A 23,643-nucleotide genomic window follows, 5' to 3' on the forward strand; every position below is an offset into this window, starting at 1 on the left:
CAGCGTGGCCACGTTGACATTGCCATAGTGCGCAGCGATGTGCAAAGGGGTAAAGCCACTCTGCAAAGGGAAACAGCCCTTGTTACGGAAATCTTCTTCTACAAGATCACCAATTTAACTAGAACTTGGTTTTAAAAGTGCTGGCCAACAAATGCATCATGTCAATTTTATCCAGTCCGTGTCCACCTATATTAGAGCACAGCCTTTCAGGCAGAGAGGCCAGTTTTCAGGTGGGAGATTATCAAAAGTGCTTCCTTCTTTCAATCCCCAACTCAGTCTCCTGCACTGGTGACCAGTAAGAGTAGTTTTCATCACAGAAAATATTAATATATTAGCTATTCTTAAAGAAAACAAAGCAAGTTGCTTATTACCATTCGGAAGCAACATGGGTCTTTCAGGCTGCATCTGTTTACTGGGGTAAATAGCCACAAAAGTTGTTGGACTCTTATGGTACTGCTCTTAGAAATAGAAATATGGACAACCTATTTCCTTCTGGGGTTTTTTTGGTTTGTTTTTGATTTTTAAAAACAGTAATTACTCAAAATGTAATTAAAGAGTCTGGTTTACATGACAAACCACTCAGCAGCATAGTAAAAGAATCATAATTATTTATATTTAGATACAATTTGGATCGCAAAGGATCTGAAGGAACTTCGCAACCTATAAATCAAAAAAGCCACATTTTATGTACTGTGTTTTGAATACTAGAAGGTGAAACCTGCTCCAGCTATTAGATACAGAATCGCTTGACAACAACATAAAAAAAGATTAAATTTTCAGAAACTAGGACAGAAAGCAAGCTTTCATTCTCATAAGTAATTCAAGTAGAAAGGGCCTTGCTTTTGAGGTTTCCCTGGAGAGCTTTACACTGATTTGATTGGATCTTGCTGATAGTTACAGAAAGGGAGGAATACTTCTGGCTTCTCGACTATAGCGTGCTCTCAGCTAGGTTTCCTTCCTCTCAGTGTCCAAACCACCATTGTAAGCCACTCCTGGAACAAAGCAACGTGGGCACGTGCTGCCCTCCTTCAGCGGGCACTGTAGCAAGCCCCTTCCTGTTTCCCACAGGGAAGAACATGCCCATGGAGCAGGTGCCCAGAGAAGCTGTCACCCTTCAGTTCATATCACTGCTGCATCCTGGCAGCCTGCTCATGTGTGCACACACCAACAGGGAAGCACCTTCCCATGGGCACGTGCATCCATAATTCATTCCCTCCTCCAACAGAGAAACTCCATTATTCAAAAGGAGGTATTGAAACAACAACTGCATTCTTGGGAACCATTCCTTCTCCTAAAAGTGGCAATAATCTTTTGGGGAGAAATCCTGGTTCTAGCCAATCAGACCCATGATTTTTAATGGAAGTAAAATCCAAAGAAGAAATGTGTTATTTACTGCAGGTAAATTCTGAGTATACACTGTCCCTGAAGGCTTTGCAAAACTTTATGGAAAAGATTGTAATAAGAACAACGGTAAAAATAAGCAGATACCCTGAACAAGTTTTTACCTAGGATAATTTGATTATATTTACTACTGTAAAAGACAGAAAATTAACTTTACTGTTATTCTGGCTGAGCCAGACACCCTGATTTAGTTATGTCAAGTGAGTGCATTTTCATAATTAATGAAATTGAGCTAAAAAAGAATCTTTATCCTCTCTTAGCTCCATTACTCGCTTCAGACTTCTTTGAACTGATGTGAATTCTCAAAAATGTCCTTCAATACTGACACAAATAAAAAGAAATACTAAGAGAAAGAATGAATAAGAGTAAGTTTTTTGAATCACAAATTTCAATGTATTTAAAAAAAGTAATATCTTCACTTTTACTGCTAAATAAGAAAGAAATATTGGCAAAGAGCAGAGAAAATAATCATAAGTAACAGAAAGAGTAATTAAAAATTGTTGATCTCGGTACCTCAGTCGTCCTATTCACCATCATCTGATGCAGCATGGTTTGGGAAAAAGAGGAACAATATTAAAGACTGGCCGCAAAACGAAGAACTATGTTGCTTATTTTGAAATGAGTTATGCTGTTAATTACGGGAAAAGCCATTCAAGCATGCATTAACTTTAAACACAACCTATGCTCCCGTGGGCAATAAACCAGTATCCTATTTAACAGGGAAGCAGTGATCCTGCTTCCGTTCCAGTGGCTTCTGGTTTGCAAATAACAAGGAAAAGCTGGTTACCAAAGAAATGGGAGGTGTAACTAAAAAGTGGAAAAATGAGCAGTTTGTCATTACTGTGTAGCTTAACACTGCCAACTTAAAGGTATTACTGGTGATACTGGTGGAGCAAGTTGTCCTTCCCCAGCGGAGCAGTTCCATTTCCCCATGAGGAGGCAGGGATGCAAGGTGCTGTCCCTGGGCCCTGAGCCCGCCCCGTTACCTTGGACTGCACGTCGGCGTTGTGGTCGTTCTGCAGCAGCAGCGCCGCCGACTTGGTGTCGTCCTTCCTGGCGGCGATGTGCAGCGCCGGCAGCCGCACCTTGCCCTTGGTGTCGTTCTCCAGCAGGATGGCCACCGCCTGGTTGTGTCCCTGCTGCAGTGCCACAGCCAGAGGGGTGAAACCGTCCTGGGAGACAGGAAACAAGGGCTGCTCAGCACAGCCGGCAGCCTTGGGAAGCTGCACTGCGCCCTTTGCACACACAAACTCGGGAAGCGCGTTCCCAGCTGTTTTCCACCTCTGCACTCCATCTCCAGGGACATGACATTGGAGGCACAACGTTTTAACTCTTTCAAACAGCTTCAAAAGGCTTTCAAACATTTCAAATGCTTTGAAAGATCTTTTAGACTTCAAAGTAGTCTTTCTTAAGTCAAGAGCAAGCACAGGATCATTCTACAGCATCTCTCAATTACTTCTCATCTTAAAATGGGCCACAAAGCCTATTTTTAGCAATTTTTTGGTAAATTTACTGAGCACTGAACAGTGTCATAGAGAGAACACGTTTCTGCACATCACACATCTCTGCAAAAAGAAAATGTATCAAATGTGTTTGCTGCTGTTCCCATTCCAAGTTACACATGAACCATGAGTCAAGAAATCCAGATCATGTTTAGGAACGTGATTTGAAGGAGGAAAACATCAGATTAACTCTTATTTTTTGAAAAAAGAACATCAGAAAAATCTTTTTGCTTGTCATTCATGGTTTTAGCTTTGTTTCTGTATTAGTTTAAAATTGTCTTGCTCCTTCATATATGCCTAGGATAGCCAATGCTTTAAAATTATTGATAACATGATAGCAGCTTGCTCTCCTGGCTGAAGTACTGTGGGCTACCAGGTATCTCACTCTGATTTCAAACTGAACCTTGCTTTGGTCACACATCCTCCCCAAGCACAGGTATGCTGTAACCACATGAGAGATGAGACAGCATTGCTATGGGATAGGAATATGGAAAGATGAGAGAAGAATAAAGGCCAAGTTAGGAAGGAATGAGAGCTAACATATGCTGAAAGAAACATCTGAAGAATTGCCAAGGCAATTTTTCCCCTCAGTAATCTAATAACTTTCTCTCCCTTTTGTGTTGAGCTGTGGGTAGATGCATTGTAACAGCAATACTGCTGTGGGTTCTGCCTGTAATAGAGATTAAATTCTGTACAGTGAATTAAAAAAGGGGGAACAGCTGACAAAACAGCTGAACTGTAAAGATAATTCTGAGATTGGGGCTACATAAGGTGTTGAAATGGCTTAATGCATTTGCCTTTTGCCTCTGGGAACATGAGAACAAATCCTGGATTAGAGACACTGTGAAACCGAGCTCATCCATACCCTCCTTTTTTATCTACACATATATAAGTGTGAGAGGAAATGAAATGCATCCAAAGGCAGTGCAAGTTTCAGGGCTTCAAAGACAAGTGCATCCATTTGATTTATGCCATTGCATCTTGCACCCTTCTCTAAAAGGACGCAACTCTTTCTGCATTCCCTCTCCTATTGCCTCTGGAAAGCATGGCTGACCGAAGCTTGGAGAAAGCTTTTCATTTCCTCACCTCCCATGAGGAGGGCCAATCTTTGATGCTAAACAGAAGATCCTTCTCCCTGTATTTCAGTGGCATCCCTAGTTCAGGCTGCCATCCCACCTTATTGAATGTACTGTTTCTTCGTCCTATTCATCAGATGAATTCTGGGCACGTACGAAAGTGATGGCAGCTCAGGTCTTCCTTCAGGAACACTCCCAAAATCATGGAAACCATCACCTCAGCAAGATCTGAACCTAAAACTGACCTAGTTAAGCAATAAAGAGGTAAAGAGCCTTTACGTTACAAGCTACTGAGTAAAAACTGATCTTTCTGATGGCAGAAGACAGATTTGGAGTCAGGTTCAAGAGTAGAAATATTTTTTTTTTTTCTCCCCTCTGCCTTTTTTATAAAATCAGACTGTAGTGTGAGTTCTGTGGACGTCTGCATAAGCACAAATTATAACTATCTCAGCCTCACAATTCCTGTAAAATGAATGAATTCCCAGCCAGCAGAAGTTACTGGGAGCTGGCGGCCAGCAGGTAACTGTGGGCTGCAGCAGGGCTGGGCTCCTGGAGAGTCCCAGTTCCACCTGGCTCCTTCACAAGGAGTGTGTTTCTGCCACGTTGCCTGGCAATCGCATGGGATTTCATATTTCAGAAAGCTGACATGTAACGTGATCACCACATCTATGAGGGGATTATTTTAGGAACTGTCATCAAATGGCACAGTATCCGCTGAAAGAAGGGACAGTAAGACAGCTGTTAACACCGACAGGTTTAAAGGGAAGGAAAGGAAGCATAAAAGCACCAGGATTTCAAATTCATCCACTCGTGAAGGCGGTCCAGAAGGGGAATGTTTCTGGACAGGCTAGAGAAAACAATAAACATGAACAAAAGCTCTGACCAGAGAGGAACTTTGCTATAGCTACTTCTCACGGCACATTCACATCTGAAGAACAAACAGGAAGATGACACACTTTGCAGCACAGAGCCTGTACACTCACCCCCTTGGCTTGGAATAAAGAACATTTGGCAGAAAGAGAGCAGGAGTAGGAAACAGAATGAGCCCAGTCCTAAGGACCAACGAGTTTTCTCCATTGCCCCTAAACCCTCTCATATGCAGAAGGAAGCTTGTGAGATTCAGTTTCTCTTGAGATGGAGTCTCATCTCTCCAAATTAGGTGTTTGCCCTGCTTGCACAGACATTACTACAGGTTTACAATCCAGATCCCCAATTAATACCATCCTTCTGCCTATTTACACCCACGCGGTCCAGCAGTAGAAATGAAGTGTCCATGGAGAAAACAGCCCATTGCCTGCCAAGCTCATTGATGCAATCCTTGTCAGCCGTTTGGTTTCCAGTTTACGCTGGTCACAGCCAATAACGAATACTCACAAATTACACCAAGTCACAGGAGAGCTCCTGAATCAGTGTAACTCAGGGGAACAGCAGCAGGAGGTTGGAGTAGGTGACTTCCCAAATGGTTCTGTGAACCCAGCACCACAGAGAGCCTCATCACTTCTGAACTCAACTAAAATCCCAAGGCCCACATGCTGGGTTAATGGATGGACTCAATCTTAGAGGTCTTTTCCAACCGAGACCACTCTGTGGTTCTACAACCAAGCTTGTTAACAACTACCTGTTGATACCAATTGACACTGACAAGCCCTCTGGACACAGCCCACACAGTCCTGACTTCAAGTGATCTGAACACACAGGCAAAGAAAAATATGAGAAAACCCCTTCACCTCGGTAGCTGTGCTTTGGTTGGCTCCATTCTCCAGGAGATATTTCACCACCTCAATGTGGTTCTCTTGAGCTGCCATGTACAAAGGAGTAAAGCCATTCTAGGAAGAACACAGGAGAAAATCGTGTCATGTGGAAAGGGTATGTACCAATAATGAACCGCAAATAAATAAACAGCATTTGCGTTTTGTAACTGAATGTAAGAAGAACAGCCTTGTATTTTTCACGTAACACAGTCATGTTCAGTGCCACTTAAACCCACACAACACTCCATGCTTTCACACTCATTTTCTTCTGACATATTTTAAGGAAGCAATGGACACACTAATTATTAATACAGCTATTCCTTGCTGATAGTGCTCAGGGATGTAAAGCTGGCAATAAAGTTTTATGAAAGCTGACAGGAAAGCAAGAGTTTCCTCCATTTATTACATTTACTTAACCAAAGACGTCATCCCCTGGAGACCATGAAGTCCATACCTTCTGACAAGCTGAGTAGAGATAGCAAAGGTTTAACATCCTACATAAAATTTTGTAATACATAAAACATTGCAAATCATCCAACATAAAGGAACCCAGCTTTCCGAAGGAACAACTGCATTTCTGACCATACAGCAGGTTCAGCTATCATTTAATTAAAAACATATATTAAAATGACCTACATTTATTAAAAGAATTTGCTCTGGATAAAGCAGTAAGTAAAAAAATTATTCCAAGTCAATCAACCTACGTTAGAAATGCAAGTTCTTTCTTGACATTAAAGTAATTTAATGCAAACGTTTGTAATTAATTACCAAAAAAATCCTGAGGAAAGAAAGGCATGGAAGCGAGCTGTCTGTCTGATCCATAATTTACTTCTAAGAGTTTTTAAGATTTCTACAAAGACTTTAGAAAATTCTTCAATATTCCGTAGATTACCATGTACCAAAAGAAGACATAATCACCTATACTTCTGGCTTAAAAGGTCACTTTTAACTAGAAAAGAAACCATAAACCAGACTTCAAACATGCAATTTATTTGATTTTTTTATTATCTTGTGTGCTGTCACACGGAATGACAGCGTTGTGCATTCACACAAGCAATCGGAATTAATACAAATACCATGATAACTAAAAACCTTGTTTCAGAGAAGCCAGTATTATTCTTTCTAGGAAACCCGCTGTGGAAATATTCCAGTAATTTCCCACTGAAATGAAATCTCATTTTTCAGTCACTAGATAATACAGAGATTGTAGAACTGATATCTTTACAACCCCCCTCTGTGTTTACAAATGTAGAGGACTGTTCAAGCAATAAACCTAATTTATGTTGTGGATGTCATATGGTAACTGTCATATATTTTGTAGCAAGTCTTTTAATGCTGCTTTGCATAATGTTCTGGTATTCCCATTGATGATCCTGGGACAGAGTTAAAAAACAGCACCCAGAGAACAATTAACAGCCGTTTAATGCCAAAACTGGGGGATGTATTTCGAGTGGCTTTGCACAGGAGTCAGTTATTACCCAATATTCTCAGAAATTACTCAAATGATTGACTCTTATATGACTATTATAATCACAGACAGCATGACCAACATAGTCTGCAAGTCCATCACACCACAGGATTATCATTTGAAACCATGGACAAAAGAGCTACAAAGGTAATTTAGTAGGGACAGATACAAGTTCCTTCACTACTGCAGGAAAAATAAACTATACACACAGGGAATGACAAGTTAGAGAAGAATTCTGCAGAAAAGGTCCTGAAGGTCACAGCAGTCTTACAGAGACTGGTCACTGGTCAAGCAGCTCATTCTGCTGTAATAAAAACAACCCTTGCACTGGCATAAAAATCTATCTCCTTAGGGAAGCTATCTTTGTTCAAGAAAAACCTAAAAAATGGTGGTGTTCTGGCTGGAAAGGGCAAAGTGAAGGAAAACAGTCTTTAAAGGGGAGAGTGAAGGTCTGTTCTGCATGATCATGATGACTAGAACAAAAAAGCACAGAGTTTACAAGGCTGCTGGAGGGAAAATTCAGGTTAGACATCAAGAAAAGCCTCTTAAACAATAAGGTCAGGCTGATGGGCAGCTTCCCTCCTCCCAAATCACTGCTAAAACCAGGCAGCAAACTGGAAGCACACAGAGCCAGCCTCTCCCATTTTCCCCCCCGGGGCAGGAGCTGTGAAGTCAGGGACCTCTGGTCTCCCGGCTGCTCCTCAGACAGCTCTTAACAGGGAGGGGGAGATTAGAGATCCCATCATAACATAAAATGAAGGAATGCTGTTCACCGCATAATTAGGATTACTAAGCAGAGGCATGAGCTGGCAGAGGGAATTAGGAACAGATTGGGTTCTTTTCCATTGCAGCTGTAGGGAATAGCACAGAGGAACCTGCAGGTAACCGAGCTGGCTCACTGCACCGGCTCTCCTTCCCACTCCGGAAAGGACCAACGTGGCAAACTATGAGGGATAACTAATAGAAATTTTCCACTCGCCTCATCTGCATTTGAATGGTGAAGTTAATCTCTCAAACGTAACAGGCGCCGTTTGTAAAATCCTTCTAGCTCGGAATATTACACGGATCACACCCGCTAAATTGGGCAAATATGACAATTTTCAAGCCACAGAAAATCAATTTGCTTAAAAGCTTTGAAGAATCTATTTTTTTTAATCAATTCAAGTCCCTGGTTCTGGAACACAACTAGGACAATAAATCCTGGATTAGGAGACTATAAACAAGGCACACATGACTTAATGACCTTTTAATACCAAGAAATACTAAGTATTTTTCTACACAGAGACCCAGAAGAGTGCCCATTCTATCACACGTGTGCTATAATCACACCTGAAAGTACAGCAATTAGGAGAAAGAAAATTCTTGCACGTAAAGTCATCGTCTCTTTGTTTTCCCTCAGGCTTTACTTATAGTCTAAAAACTACTGTATATATTTTGTTGAAATCTGGCTCATTTGGGGAATTACAATATGCTAAGATTTATATGCAAAACTGCCTTTACCAGACATGCTGGAAAAAATTCCCGTGAATTTCTCCCCCTGGCAAGGTCAAGCCTGACTTTGTCTGCTGGCAGGGAGAAGTCTGCTTTCAGCAAAGCTCTGGTTTCAGAGTTTCTAATTGCAGTGTCCCCAACTGCAACAGTCCTGGCCCTCAGCCAGGAAACTCCTATTTTAGGATTCCCAATATGCCTGCTCTCCTTGGCAAAGCTGTGCACAGTGGGATAACGTGCTAGCCCTGCTAGTGCTCTTCCTTTTCCCCTGGCCACTGGACCCCAGGTGTTCCAGCCTCCTCCCACCCCACATGGTTTCTGTGATCTGTCTTTCTCCTCCACAGCGTTTCTCTCTCTCAGCCAGTCCTGCAGCTGAATGGAAATGCCCACACAAAAGCAGATCCTTCCCTTCATTTCCTTTTGTCAATCTAAAATCCCCTTTCCAGTTTCTCATCTTTTAGTTGCCAAGAGCTATACACCAATGCTTCAGCTCTCTGTTCTGCTTCTAGAGATATTTCAAAGCTCAAAATCCCATAGCTCCCCAACCTAAAGAAAACATTTTCCCTTGACTTTTGTTTCACTGTCCCAAAGCGTCTCCTGCTGTATCCATGACATACTGGGAAATTATTCTCCATGGCCATACTGCAAGGGAGACTGACCTCTCTCCTTAACACGTGGAATAGAACTCAGCAATTTTATTGGGCCAGTGCTGGGCACTTTTTATTTCAATAAATTTCCCTTCAGTTTAGGATCCCATACTATCCAGAATTAAAGGAAGAATACCAACTGTGACCTGGAAAAGGAGAAATGCACTACATTCTTCTTTCCTGTAAAGCCCAGCTGTGCAATCATGTTATGTCTGTATGTTTAGGTTTGGTGCATCACCTGAAAAATCGAAATTAATTGTATAATAATATATAACATTCATTTCCCAACAATTGTTTCATCTGAGTATTCGTGGTGAGGACAGAATACTCCAATTTCATTAGCCCCACAAATGTGTACTGCAAGATGTTTACTGCTGTAATATAACGTCAGAGTGAGAAATTCTCACTGAACAGAGTATATTTCATACTCTGTTCTTTCTGCTACATTCACTGATTTACTGGCTAATTGGAGAAAACGAGTAGCTCTCAAATGATTCTTCAAGCTATTAATACAAATTGGCAAGTCTATATATGACTCAGAATTTGTATAATTAAATTGTGCCCGAGCCCTAATGAAGAACACAGACTGAAGAAGCAGAGGGATTATTAGAGTATTGATGCAGTTCTATAGCTTGGTGGAGTTTTATTTCATGGCAGCCTTTCAAGGAACTAAGGTTCCTCTTCACATGCAGTACTGAACTGCTGGCTGTGGACTTTAGTGTCCACATACCTATAGTATCCATACACCTTATATCCATATATATATAAATATATATCTTTTTTTACATATTGATAAGGAAAAGACAGAAAATAGAGATATATAATCTCTACACTGTGCCTATTTGAAGAGGCTTCATGAGAATTAGCAACATATCCTTTGACTAACTAGTCAACATAAACCCAGATGAACATAACTATTTTATTTTTAAACCTCTAGGAACTGTTTAAGACTGTACTAGATGACAGAGATGACCAGGAAAGGCAAGAAAACTGGCACCTCATGCAATGGCTTACATCAAAATGCTCAGATCTACTTAGTTTTACTTAAGAAAAACAGATATTGACATTAAGGATGAGACATAACTGAGACAAACTTAGATTATTCATCAAACAGCTCACACACATCAGAAGACCTGTGTGCGCCATGGTCATGTGCTAAAATACTAATATAAATATTAATACTAATAAAATACTAATACTAAAATGTTTTATGCAGTTAAGATCATGGTCATTTGGGGGCCTTCAAGTTCAAGACCTGTTCCAGGGTTTTTTTCTGTTCTTCAGAATATTGCTCAACTTCAACAAGAACAGTAAGTTTCTGATCTAAATCTTTATTCAGCAACAGACAATTCATCTTCCTGTTTTCCCCACTTTCCACCAGTACCAGTCTAAATCAGTGGCACCTACACATCACCTTAACAGTTCTACCTGCAGACACTGTTTCCCTTATCCCAGTTGCCAGGAATCTCTACAGGAGAGAAAAAAACTCCAGCAAAGGTTATTCTCTCTCAAACAGGACAATGTTATGCAGGGAAGGAAAAGAACAGAGGTGGTGGGCACAAACTGAGCTTAAGAAAACACTTTTTTACTGGGAGGGGGACCAAGCACTGGCACAGGTCACCCAGAGAGGCTGTGGAGTCTCCATCCTCGGAAATACTCAAAAACCAGGACATGTTCCTGGGCAGCTGGCTGTGGGTGACCTTGCTTGAGCAGAGGGTGGACAAGATGAGCCCCAGCGGTGTCTTCCATCCTCAGCCCTTGTGACTCCATCCTCAGCGACTCAGTGAAAAATCCTCTAACAATCCAAGCAATAAACTAATTGTAATCAATGAAATATGGGAGTGACAAATAAATGCCATCTGCAAGCTAAATTCAAAGTACACATCTTGATAGAACCATTAATACCACAATTCTGGGAACTTTGCTCAGTGCATTATGCTCAGAGCATTATTTTCAGCCAGTCTATAAATAAACTCTTCATAAGAGGATTGTATCCGAGCACGAGAGATTCTCTGTATAAAAGGGTGAATTAAGGATAGATCAAGGTACCTATGTCAATTTTTAAAAGTCTCTTTTTGGTTGCTCTCAGCTTACAACAAAATCCAGGATTTTAACGTAGCAGTAATTGTAACAATTATTTGCCTTCGTATGTCATTTTCATTAGATTATATTTTTCCATGACACAGATAATCCATACTCTTTTTCATTAAAAAAATCTCATAAATAATTGAACTGTGACATCTACATTTACATTCAATCTAACAGCAACTGTGAAATTTGTGAAGATAAGGGTGTAAGATAAAGGGATAAGATAAAGGGAAGTTCATATAATTTAATTTTAAGATGCCTAAGGAATCTCACTTTGCCATATAGTCAACAGGAAGTAGGCTACTCTGAAGAAAGATGGGGAATATTCAAATCAAGAGCTCCTATACCCACACTGTAAGAGAGAGAGATTCAATAAAAACACTTTTAGATACATCCACAACAGAATGAAATACTGTGGATTTCTGACCAAAGCACCACATGTTTTCTGGGCAGAATCTTTCTTCCATACTTCCAAGTGAGCAGTACGTTATATAGTCACTTGCCTGGGCTATCATTTCCTTTTATAATAAAGCTAGAAAGTGCTAGAGAGGATGACATAGAGATTGGATGTAAGTATTTGTGCACATAGAAATGCTGGATGTAAAGTGGCACACCCTAAGGGGAAAGCAAACTGCTGTACTCGAACCTGTCGTAAAATCCCCCAGCAAGTGTCAGCCAATCATTGAGGTGGCAATTCTCGCATCCATCACACGTGGCAGATGCTGAGGCCCACAGAGTCCCACAGAAGATGAGTAAAGTACCCAGAAACAAGATAAGAATTACTGGATTTAGGGAGGCTGGTCCCTAAACTGGTCCAAACGGTTAAACAAAAAAAAAAAAAAAAAAAAAAAGAAAAGAAAATAGTATTTACAGATGAGACAACAGATTATAAACTAACTTGTAATAAATATTTTTTTTAAATGTAGTGACACAGAAGCCTACACTGAAAATAGCACCACCCCTTCAGCTGTCCCACTAATTCCCTAATAATATAAACAGTGTTTGCCACTCTATACTTACACCATGGCAATAACGACAAAGCCTATGGATAAATGATGCTGTCTGGGCTGTGACAAACTTGGCAAGTTCATTCATGAGATATCACCCAGGACTCCAAGAGCAGCACTACGTGTATGACACCTGCTGCCTCCCTACTGCAAGGCCCCTCTTGCGAAATGTGAGTTGAAGTCACTTCCAAGCTGAGATGCTGAATTTAAAGAGCACAAACATTCTATTTCAGCAGCTTCAAATACCACCATTTTTTCCTCAAGGACAGCAAAGTAATAACAGCCTGAAACACAGCCAGGCAGAATCAAGATGTTCCATGCCCTGGAAATGGCATTTTTACACCAAGGGAGCTTGTAATAGAAATGGAGCTGATGGAGAATAATGGGAAGAGAACAGATTAGTCATGCACAAGAAGACACCACCTTGATACTGGGCATAGGTGAGGGTCCAAAGGCTTAGTCTGGGAAGAGTTTCAGGTTTGAATCTGGGCACTCATCCAAAACTGCATTTGGGGTTTGTCTTCCAAAACATGCTAAGAGAAAAGCAGTCCTGAAAGTATCCATTTATTGTGTGTGGCTGAGGGCTGGAAGGAAGACAATATTGTGTTAAAGCAAAAAAAAAAAAAGATGTTTCTATTTATTTGATTGTGGCTCAGTCATCCCTACGCTCATAAACATACATGGCTAGCATTTGCACTGCCTGGTTCTCACAGTCACCCCTGTGTCATCCCAGCAGGGGAGAAATATGGTGTGTTGGTCTGGTAAGCCCTTACCCTTCCCACTGGCATGCTGAGTTCCTGCAGCCCCCTAAAGCTTATACACTTTAAGAATAATTATTACTGACTGAAAAAAACATTTCTTGTTTCAATCAGAATCTTTCCATCTGGACCACTCGTTCTTTTATAGCACTTTTACAGTAAAATGGACTCAGACACATACTGTAAATATTTTCAGTTGGTTTTCAGTCTTTGTTGTTTGAAATATTTGGGTTTTTTCATTCTTCTTAATGTACAACTTTTGTTTATGTCCCTCAAAACCCATATAATCCTCTAAAAGGCACTTCTTCCCTTTTTTTCCCCTCCAGTGAACAAATAATGGGCCTGACCCTTTATTACATTAGCAATGACAAACTGTAGCTAAATTACTCCTCTTGATACACAGCAGCTAAAAATCTGACGCTCTAAATATATTGATATAGAAGCAGAAAAACCCACTTGGTGGAATTAAAACCTTTTGTCATAATGGAGTAGCAAATACTCTGCAAAATGTATTCCATTCCTAAGGTTAGATTATCCTTACAACCCATGGCGGGAGCAATCCCTGGTAAAGCAAATCCTAGGGCATCCTGAGAGAGACAAGCTGATCACTTCTCTGAGAATCACCTAAATCCTCCCTTTGCTTTTGTGGTAACACGGAATGTGGACGTTCAAGGAGCTCTTATCGTTCCTTTTGGAAATGTGCCGCCCTAGGGATTGCTTCCATCTGATGAGAAGTCTGGATAAGAATGCTCGAGCAGTCACAACAGCATGTCCTGTGTGTTGACCTAGGAAGTGGTGACCATAACAGGGGCAAATTTAAGCAAACACATTTCTTGGCTAATGTGTGCGCAATGCGCTTAGAGCAGGATGTCGAGGAAAGGAAACCGGAGGGCTTTTAAATAACAAAATCAGCTTGGGGGAGGACTGATTTATCTAATCCTTGTTCTCCGTATCTGGGTCACTTTAAATAATCTGATGATTAAAAGGCAGCTCCTCCTTTCGTGAGGGCCCCTAAACAAAGCAAGGGTCAAAACACAACCTGTGCTAATGGGGAACGCATCCCATTGTAAATTCAGTGGCAGGAATTTTAAAATTGAAGGGAATCACTTCTTTCTTAGGTGACTCCAGGGTATGACAGTTTCCTTACAGTTCCCAAACAGGAGCAGATTGTATTTACTCATTTTGCCTTCTACTTTTCAGCTTTATACCTCAAACACTTGGCATTTGTCAAAGTGCCTCATCCTAGGAGGTGCAACTGTCCACAGGAGGCTTTTCTTGACCTTGTTGGGAATGGAGCAATGTCAGGATGCAAGGAAGGCATGGTCAGGATCACTGCTGCAGGGACAGTCTACAGGTACACTCAGTTATTAGGGTTACTGCAGTCAGGCTATCAGCACATTTGGAAGGCTGATTTCCAGTTATCGGACATCTCTGATGCCTCTACCTGAGTCAGATGGTCCAGGATGACTTAAAGAGAAAGTGACAGGGACAAAGAGTAATTTATCAGAAGAAAGGGTTGGACTCACTAAATCTGGTGATATTTCTTCCACCTGGAAAAAAAACTCAAGAACTCACGTAAGAATTCCTGATATCTCAAAAATGTAAATCTCATTGGGAGGAAGAGCACAAAATGTAGGTACTTTTCTAATGCACTAGCAACAACTAAGAAGTAGTTTGGGGTAAAGAGATGATCCAGCTATGCAAGAAGTGTAACACCAGGCTCAGTGAAAGTGTGTCATGGGGGCATGGGTGTGGGTGGATGTGACAGAAGCGAGTGGCCAACTCCACTTCCATGGGTCTGCCTGATGGAACAATCCAATGCTCCCTGAAGACTTGGCCTGAATTTCCCACTGAAATTCACAAGTACCTAGAGGATTCACCCACCCCAGTGAATACAGAGTACAGAAGATGGCATCGATCCATGGCACGGACCTTGTTCTGTTCTGCAAGGAAACACAAAGGTCAAAGGAACAGCCTGCAATGCCCCAGTGGATCCATTACCCACTGTGCCTTCTTGTTCATACCATCCATTCATTATCAACAAGTGCAGCCTGGTCAGATCGACACGGGACCAAAATCATGGCCAAATCAAGGAGAGAAATTGCAGAAATCAGGTTTTCACCTGATGATACCTGTCTAGATTTACTCATTGAACTATGAGTGGAGTCAATCAAGTGAAGGGCTTATAGATACTCATTATATAAATATATTTACTATTTAATATTTGTAGTAAAAGGTGCTTCTAACTGAACCAAAACACTCCACACTTGCCCAGTTCTTGGTGGAAATACGCCAAGAGATAGCAGCAACCTGTAAAACTTTGGCCATTCTGGGTGTGCCCTCGTCCCACCCTTTGCCTGAAACACACTCCTGGAAGACATGAGCTCTCAAATGGCACGCATGCAACTGGAAGTGGAGTCATTCAATTAGTAATCACTGTGCAATTAGGCTTTGCATGAAAATAGAAATTACTTTTCTAAAAATAGCACTGATGACATGTTAGCTCAAAAGGAACAGAGCTTTTAAAAGAGGAAGATGAACAGAATAACAGCTCTGAAGGCTAACATGAAACTGAAGGGCAAAGTAATCTAATATAAACCCAAAATCTATAAAATCAGAGCACAGAATGCTTAACGGCCTCAGATAGCACAGATGGGGTTTGTAATCCCAGTGGTTACAGTGGGTTTAATAGCATTTTCTGAGATAATTCTGTTATTTTGCTGTTGCAAGGAACTAGGAAATGAGTGTGGTGTTTCAGATGTCATTGCTTATAAGTTTTGATAAAGGACAGTGTTTTTATGCAATTTAATGGAGAAAATGAAAGGAAAAACGAGAAACTGAACAAGCTGGAGTTGCAACTAGTCCTTTATCTACCAGTTCACAATCAGAGAAGAAATTTTGTCACTAAGGGAAATTGTCATCACTGAAAATGAGAATGGCCTTGACAGGTACTGAATTCCTTAAAGAGGAAGTGATGGACCAACCAGAGTAACTCTCCTGGCATTAAATGACTACCAGCAAATGCCATTTCACAGGGGCCTAAAAAATATAAAGTGTGAAATAACAGAGATACCAAGGAGAAGATGTAATATGCCCTCAATAGCAACAACTGCTCCTAAAAAATTTAAAGGTGACAATATGGCACCTATTTTTAGAAGTGGAATTGAGGGAAAATGTAAGAACGAGAAGTTGAGCATTTCAGTTATAATTTCTCACTTTTGTATTCCATTTTAGCTTTAATTTGTATTTTTGTTCATTTCTCACTTTCTCGATTAAGCTCTTTCCTGATATGATTTTTTTCTCCTTTTTTTCCATCAGTGACATGTTTCTAGATAAATAAACCTTATTATTTGAGAACTCAAGCAGATTCTGTTCAGTCATTCTTCTTCCCTTTTTCTAACTTCCTATTTTTCTTTTTTGACCAGCTGTAGTTATGTATGCTTGAACCTTTCTTCATCTGTTATCATAAATCATGTGTCTATTCTTTATTAATTTTGGAGTTTCTGGGGTTTTTTTCTCTCTAACATTCATTTTCTGTGATATGTGATTCTTGATATGTCAATGCAACCTTAAGCAGAAAGGCAGCATTCATCGGCTTCATTCCACTCACGGAGCACAAAAAAGTTACTTTATAATTAAGGGACACCTTCCACTGGAATGTTTCCTCTGGCAGTGGCAGCAAGAGCCTTTGACCATCTCCTGCCTGAAGCAGCTATTATCCATCTCATCCACCTCTTCTGGAAAAGCACAGCAGGCCAGAAAGACAACTCAAAGGCCCCAAAGCTGGATGACACCACATTAAGGACTCAAGCTCCCAGTCAAGTCAACAGGACTTATTTAATTAAGACAACAAGGCACAAATGCAGGACATCTGTATCCCAGCAGTTCCAATCCATCCTGCCTGGAGGCAACCAGTGAGCAGTAATGGGGAAAATGTCCTCCATCAGATTAACTCAATTAAGTCAAGTAGCAAATGCCTGTTAACAGCTCTGTGTACACTACACAAAGCATCCAGTGAGAACAATAAATGTGTTTAAAACTAGAATACTACATAAACATTTTCCAATTCTAATTTCTGGTTTGTTTTTTTTTAATTTAGAAAACCTCATTTATTTTTTCAGCCTAAGGAAAAACCTTCACAAAGACTTTTTGAGGAATAATGCTTCATGAAAGTATTGTTTTTTACAATTATTTCTCTTACCATGCTCAAAACATTAAAGACTTTTTTATCTTCTACATGAAAAGGCTGATAAACATATGAAGAAAACATCCAGTTTGTTCATTATGAAAGGAGTTCGCTATATTTTTGAACGAAGGAATTATGTTTCTTATCTTTAATGGGAATAGAGCATGGGGAGCAACTGACCATCAGCTGTCCTTAGAGAGCTCTTCAGTCATTTTGGTGCAAAAAGCGTAATAGAGAACACATTGTTAAAATCTTGGAGTCAGGCAGCTTAAAGTTTTTTTCAATTGCTTTCTCTTGTCTTAAAATGTGCTAAAGGTACAGACAAACATTCATTTTGTAAAGCTGCTTGTTCATCTCCTGCTCTCTACTTACTTTACCCTGGTCCATGGTGAATTTGTAATGTCAAACAACAGGAAACCCTCCAGGTCCCAGTTTCCCAGGTCTGGGCAAGCAAGGTGTGGAGCCAGTGCTAGGAAAATTTAAATTTTTTTGAGGATGTCACCAGCCAGGTACCTTGGAAAGATGTGGTTTCTTTATCATCTATATCATCTGTTCAGCCCCTTATAGCTAAAGACAGTTGCTATAATTAAGGCAGCGTTTACAAACATTAACCAAATTATTTATTTGAGAAATGGCTCTTAACCCTAATCAAAGGAAATCATAGGTAGGGGACATCACCCCATCCTCTGATGTGTTTTGGAAGACGAGACGTGTTTCATGTCAGTGGAAATAAGAGTGCCATTTTTACACTTGGTTTCCCTGCCAGGACAAGGTGATTTTCCCCAGTTCAAATGTACATTGCAAACTTTTGATGGAAATTCTTTCTCATCACATACAGAAAGTGTCTGGAAGTCTGGCGTAAGTTATCTGCAAACTTTTACCAAAAAATAACCATAAAAAGCAATTGTACAAATTAAGCCCTTGAGAAATTATCTTCATTACTGCTCACCAGATACCACTCACACATAATATTTAGACACTTGGAAATATTTTAGGAATTCCTAGTGTGCTTCAATAAATTGTTTCAGAATTTTTTCAGTCACCAACAATACGAGTTCCGGTATCACACAATGAGCACGTAATGACTTCAATTCAGTTTTTACTTTTATTCTACTTACCAAAGAATGCCTCCATTTGCTTGATTTTTCAGGCTTGGATGTTTAGAAGCAGCGCCTAATATCGCGGATCTATCTTATAAAAGCTCACCAAATAACTTTCAGAACTGAGAAGGGACAAGAGCACCATACCTGAGATTGTGCATTAATATTGGCTCCTTCCTTCACCAGAACTTTGACAACTTCAGCTTGTCCTGCTAAGGATGCAATGTGCAGGGCTGTGTTCCCTTTCTGTTAGAGGGAAGTGGAAAATGCAAGTTACCATTAACCTTTTTCAGGAATCATTTCAATCAGCAGTTTTTTATAGCATTCATGTGCATGTGCCTGCCTGAGGAAAGGCTGAAGGAAAAACAACTTATCCCATGGGTGTTCTTTCCTTTGTGCCCATGGGTGAAAAGACTCCAGATATGATAAAGTCAGTTACAGATTTTCACAAATTTGAAAAAATCTACTACTTGGAGCTATACTAATTCTCCTTAAAATACAGAGAACCTGTCACTGGAAATAAGGAAAATCTGGCATTGCTAAAAACTTCTAATGCTTCCCCTCTATTACAGTACAAATTATATTTTCCTCTTCACTTACTTACAGTGAGCTTCAGCAGAGACTCCCCAGCCGTAACAGAAATAACAGTTTAAATATCAGTGCAGTAATTATATTATTCTCTTATTTTGTACTTTTTGGGGTTTTTTCTGTATTTCTCACATGTATTAAATAAACTTACAGACGTGCATGAATTACCTTAGTGGCAGAATCCACAGCTGAGCCTCTTTCCAACAATTCCTGTACCAGTCCCACGTGGCCCTCTTTGGCTGCCAGGTGCAGAGCATTGAGTCCATTCTGTAAGCACAAGGGCCAGATCCATTACAAATATCAGATGCACATTCCTACCTCACCCTGGGATAAGGAGAAGATTAGGAGCTGGAATACTATTACATCTCTTAGCTGACTGTCTGCATAAGTCAGATACTTTGGACATGGCTGTTTAAGCCAAGGCTCTGTGGGACAAAATTCCCCGATAACATTTTTCTCACAGTAACAAATACATTAAAACAAACTGTATTTTGTGAGTATCCAGAAAAGATTCCTTATTTTCTAATAGCTTCCCATTTCCATAGACTACTACCTTGGGCATCTCCATGGAGCCCAGTATTTCAAAACTTGAGTGATTTTTCTGCCTCACTTTACCATAACCTTATCCAGCCCTACTGAGGTTTTATTAATACTGAGAAATCACAGGACTTAGCCAAATTTACACAGGATATGTTTACTCAGTCAGGGTTCTTCCATGCTGACACAGCTGTCCTGAACCCTGGTCTCTCCGCTGGGAAAACTGGTATCAAATAGAAACCCAAAAGCACAAATAGGCCAAAATAGCTGTTGACCACTTTTGACTTCCAAACTGATCCTTGATCTGGTACCGCTGCTGGTGTCTGATGAGCAAGTCTTCACTAAGCTTTGATGTTTTGCCATCTCAGTCAAAAAGGAAAAGAAAATTAATGAAATAAAAGCTAGGATTGTTGAAAAAATAACCTAAGAAAGTCAGCATCTAAATCCTATCCACATTAAACAGGAACAGGATACTTTATCTCATATAAATTCCTGCCATGGAAACTTGATCTCCTTCTTCCTAGCATCCCCATTCCACCCAAGGGAAAAAAAATAAAATTGCAGTCTATTGTAGCTGAATTGCCAACATGTTTTTCACAATCCTAAGGTATTTTTCATGCTACATCAGGCAGGTGACAGCGACAAATACTGCTATTCCCTCCAGCATTCTACTGGTTTCCATATTGCAGACATCAGGAGCAATACTCAGGTATTTGAGCAACCAGCAGCAAATTCAGCACTGTGTAAATTTACCACTTTCCTTGTCTCTGAGCAGTTCAGAGTCATTTCAAATGTGAAATAAACAAACGACTGTCTGGCTTTTATTTGTCCATTCACAGAGGCAGTTCAAGCCTGTAATTCCCAGTGGGATTTTAAAGCACTTAGCACTTCACAGGAGGCATTTGATGGGAGTGGGTCCAATGGCTTCAGACACAGCAATCCAAATGCATTTCTGCACTAACTCCATTTAATTCCACATCCATGTAAGCAGCACAGGCAGATTTTGTGGTCAAATTCAGAAGTGGAACTAGGAGAAAAGCAAAGGAACTAAAGAAAGGCCACAGTCCCAGGCTGCCAAAAGCAGAGGAACACCCTTCTGCAGCCTGGTAGTTAGGAAATGTTAATGACAAATGCGGTATCAACCCCATTATGTGGGAAAAGCTGCAGCAACCAGAACATCCTTACTCCAGAGGAAACACTCTTACTGTGGAGCTGCAGAGGCCAGGGGTAGCAGTAGCGCTATGCCCTGGTAAAGGATAAATCCTTAGCCAAAAATACGTGGTGAGGTTCACCGTAAGCACCAGAACAAGGAATACCGCACACGTCAGGGAATATTTTGCAGCCTGGACATGTTTCAAAAAGCTCTGATCTTTCTTGGTTTTTAATCTCAGCTGAGTATCAACTAACCCTAATTACTCTACAGTGGCTGAGAGCTTTGAAACACTATTTTGTGGGGAAACACAGTGTTCTCCTCACTTTTTAAGAACAAAGACCCGTTCCCCTATCTGATCTCACAGATTCTGTCATCAACACTTTCCACGGGAATATGAAGGGCAGCTTGTCCTCCTCACAGTGTACACAGCTGATGTATTGCTGCGACATGTTATTAACCTTCTTCACGCCTTGGGAACAAACTGAAGTCCACAAACAGCAGAGATATTGCAAAATTCATGACCCATAAACACTTCTGAATGCAAAAGGGTGAGGATAAGCTTCTGTTTTAGTTTACCATGTACCAAAATATGGAGAGAGCAAGGCTTGTCCCAGTGCTTAAGCTTCTAAAACACTTGTATTCCTACCTCTGAGACACATATCTGCTGATGCCACATATTAAGCACCTGAAAGTTGATATTGCTGCATAGAGTTTCTTTGCAACATAGGACTTCTCTTTAATTCATTAAAACATGAAGAAAATTAATAGCTGAGGTCCAGTAAAAAGCTTATAGGAAGAAACTCTAGCTTAAAAATAGTACTATAGACATTCAAATTCCATAATTCCTTAAATAAAGCAAGCTGGAGTAAGCAGTAGCAAGCCCTGCACTTTAAATGCTGAGGACCAGCACAACTGAAGCCTTAAAGCAACTTTTGTTCTGTTTCTCCCTAATCAGAACCAACGCTGCAATTATTTCCCAGCCCACGTGGCTGATCCCTGCTGCTTCTGATGATGGAATCTCAGATTTAATCACTGCAACTCCTCTGTTCCTGTCAAATGGATTTTTGTAGTTCAGAACAACAAAGGTTTCTGACACGTCCCTTTTTCTCTCCCATGCCCACCAAACAGTTGGGGAGGGCGAAATTAGTTGTCTGCTAAGGAAAACTGTGCAGCATAAGGACAAAGCCTGCATAGGCCATAACTGCCATTCTTTTGGAGACTCCTTGGTAATTTTAACTCTCATAAAGTAACATAATACGGAGCCTTCCAAGCTGGTTCTTGTTTCCAAGTGTTTCCTTGCAGTGCCTGATTCCCTCAATCCTCTCTCTCCTCTACCACTGAGGCAGAGACGTCAATGCTGTGTATCCCATGGAGTGCTACAAACATGTTCACATACCACCAACTGCTCACAGGACTTCCTGCAGTGCCACCCCAGGTATTTTCACCACACTGGAAAAGTCCAGAGATTTCTTGGACGTCCTAAAATTGACCAGCCTTTTTAAAGCCAGTCCAAAGTCAGTCACTTATTCCCAATAAGACAGGCACCATCACTGCTCTTGTCTGGAAATCACCCAAAAAAGTCCCTGCTACCTCTGCCTTTGTACTCATTTGCCTCATGGAGCAATCCTCATGGAATGGAGGCTCTTTCATCAATGCCTGGTTCAGCATCAATCCTCCTGTGCCATTTACTCCTTCCAGGACACCACCCAGATCCAACAGCTTCTCCTATTCCCACCTAACCCTATTGTGCCAAAGCAAACTGACACCATGGAAAAGCAGTGTCTTGGCAGAGCACCAGATCAACCTGTAGCTCAAAGGACATTTTACATCAGCCAAGTCACCCCTCTGTGGGCTTTTACACCCTCCCTTCTAAGCTCAGCTCTAAGTGACAGGTATAGACAATAACCTGCCAGTCCTAGAAAGCTCGACTCACCTTCTGCTGGTGAGACTTAGTGAGGATGACAAAGAACATAAAAACATAGAGATGGGGGGAAAAAAGTGTTTGAAAGAAGTGGGGAAAAAATTCTATGAAAACAGTCCAACAGTAAAGCATAACTTCAAAACACAATGAAAATTAAAAAGCTTTTGTGACTAACTCTGTATGGTGGTGCTAACTCCTTTTGCCAGCAGAGGCAGAAACTAAAAAGCAGTATCATAGTCTTTGTTAAACTCAAATAATTTTCCCTCTTTAATAGATGGCTCTGCAAAGTCTCTTCTCCAAATAAATCTCTCGGAGAAGTAAAAAGCACATGTGGCAACCTCTTTTCAAGAAAGATTTGGGAAAGGGCACATTAGAGAGCTGGGCTTGGCTTTCTGAAGTCCAAAGGTTTGTGGAAGTTTTTCCTAAAAATACCACGAAGAAATTAAGCGGACAGTGGGGAAAAAAAGAAAAATATTATCAGGTTATGAAAACTCTCACTTTATGTTGCCTAGTAGTCTAGGAAGTCAAGAAATTGAATTAACCCCCTGAGTGACATCAAATGTGGTGCTGCTGCCCTCATTATGCTACAGTGCTCCTTCAGACTATAGCTAGCACTGCTGGGAGAGGCAGTGCCTTTCTGTTTGGAGGGAAGGAGGGAGTAATTAACAGCTGTGCTCTGTCTCGATGTCACTGAAGGAACAGAGACCAGTCAAATTAAAAGGAAGCCAACAAAACGAGAGCAAAAGCCAAACTGACGGAAGCTCAAAAAGCCCTGCAGCTGGAGGCCCCCAAAACTACCTAATATTTGAATCCTGTTCTATTCAAGGCATTAGACTTCATGGAGGAACGCAAAAGACTTTTCCAAAGCAAACGACAGCACCCATTGCATTTTTCCTTCCAAGACATCACCTTGAAAATGGACAGGTCTCCAAGGACAAGATGGAGCAATGTTACTCTATGTTGCCTTTGGAT

At 40.7% G+C, this 23,643-nt stretch overlaps 1 protein-coding gene across 1 annotated transcript in view; it reads right to left on the bottom strand.

Moving 5' to 3' along the window:
- Positions 1-23,643, bottom strand: part of ANK2 (ankyrin 2, neuronal) — a 135,858-nt gene that overhangs the window by 76,820 nt on the left and 35,395 nt on the right. Inside the window, 6 exon segments of the mRNA XM_017738986.1 lie at positions 2-60; positions 1,915-1,938; positions 2,388-2,573; positions 5,707-5,805; positions 18,620-18,718; positions 19,229-19,327. Of these exon segments, the coding sequence (XP_017594475.1) occupies positions 2-60; positions 1,915-1,938; positions 2,388-2,573; positions 5,707-5,805; positions 18,620-18,718; positions 19,229-19,327 (566 nt within the window).

The sequence above is a fragment of the Corvus brachyrhynchos genome, unplaced genomic scaffold (genome assembly GCF_000691975.1).
Source record: "Corvus brachyrhynchos isolate BGI_N302 unplaced genomic scaffold, ASM69197v1 scaffold597, whole genome shotgun sequence".
Lineage (NCBI taxonomy): Eukaryota > Metazoa > Chordata > Aves > Passeriformes > Corvidae > Corvus > Corvus brachyrhynchos.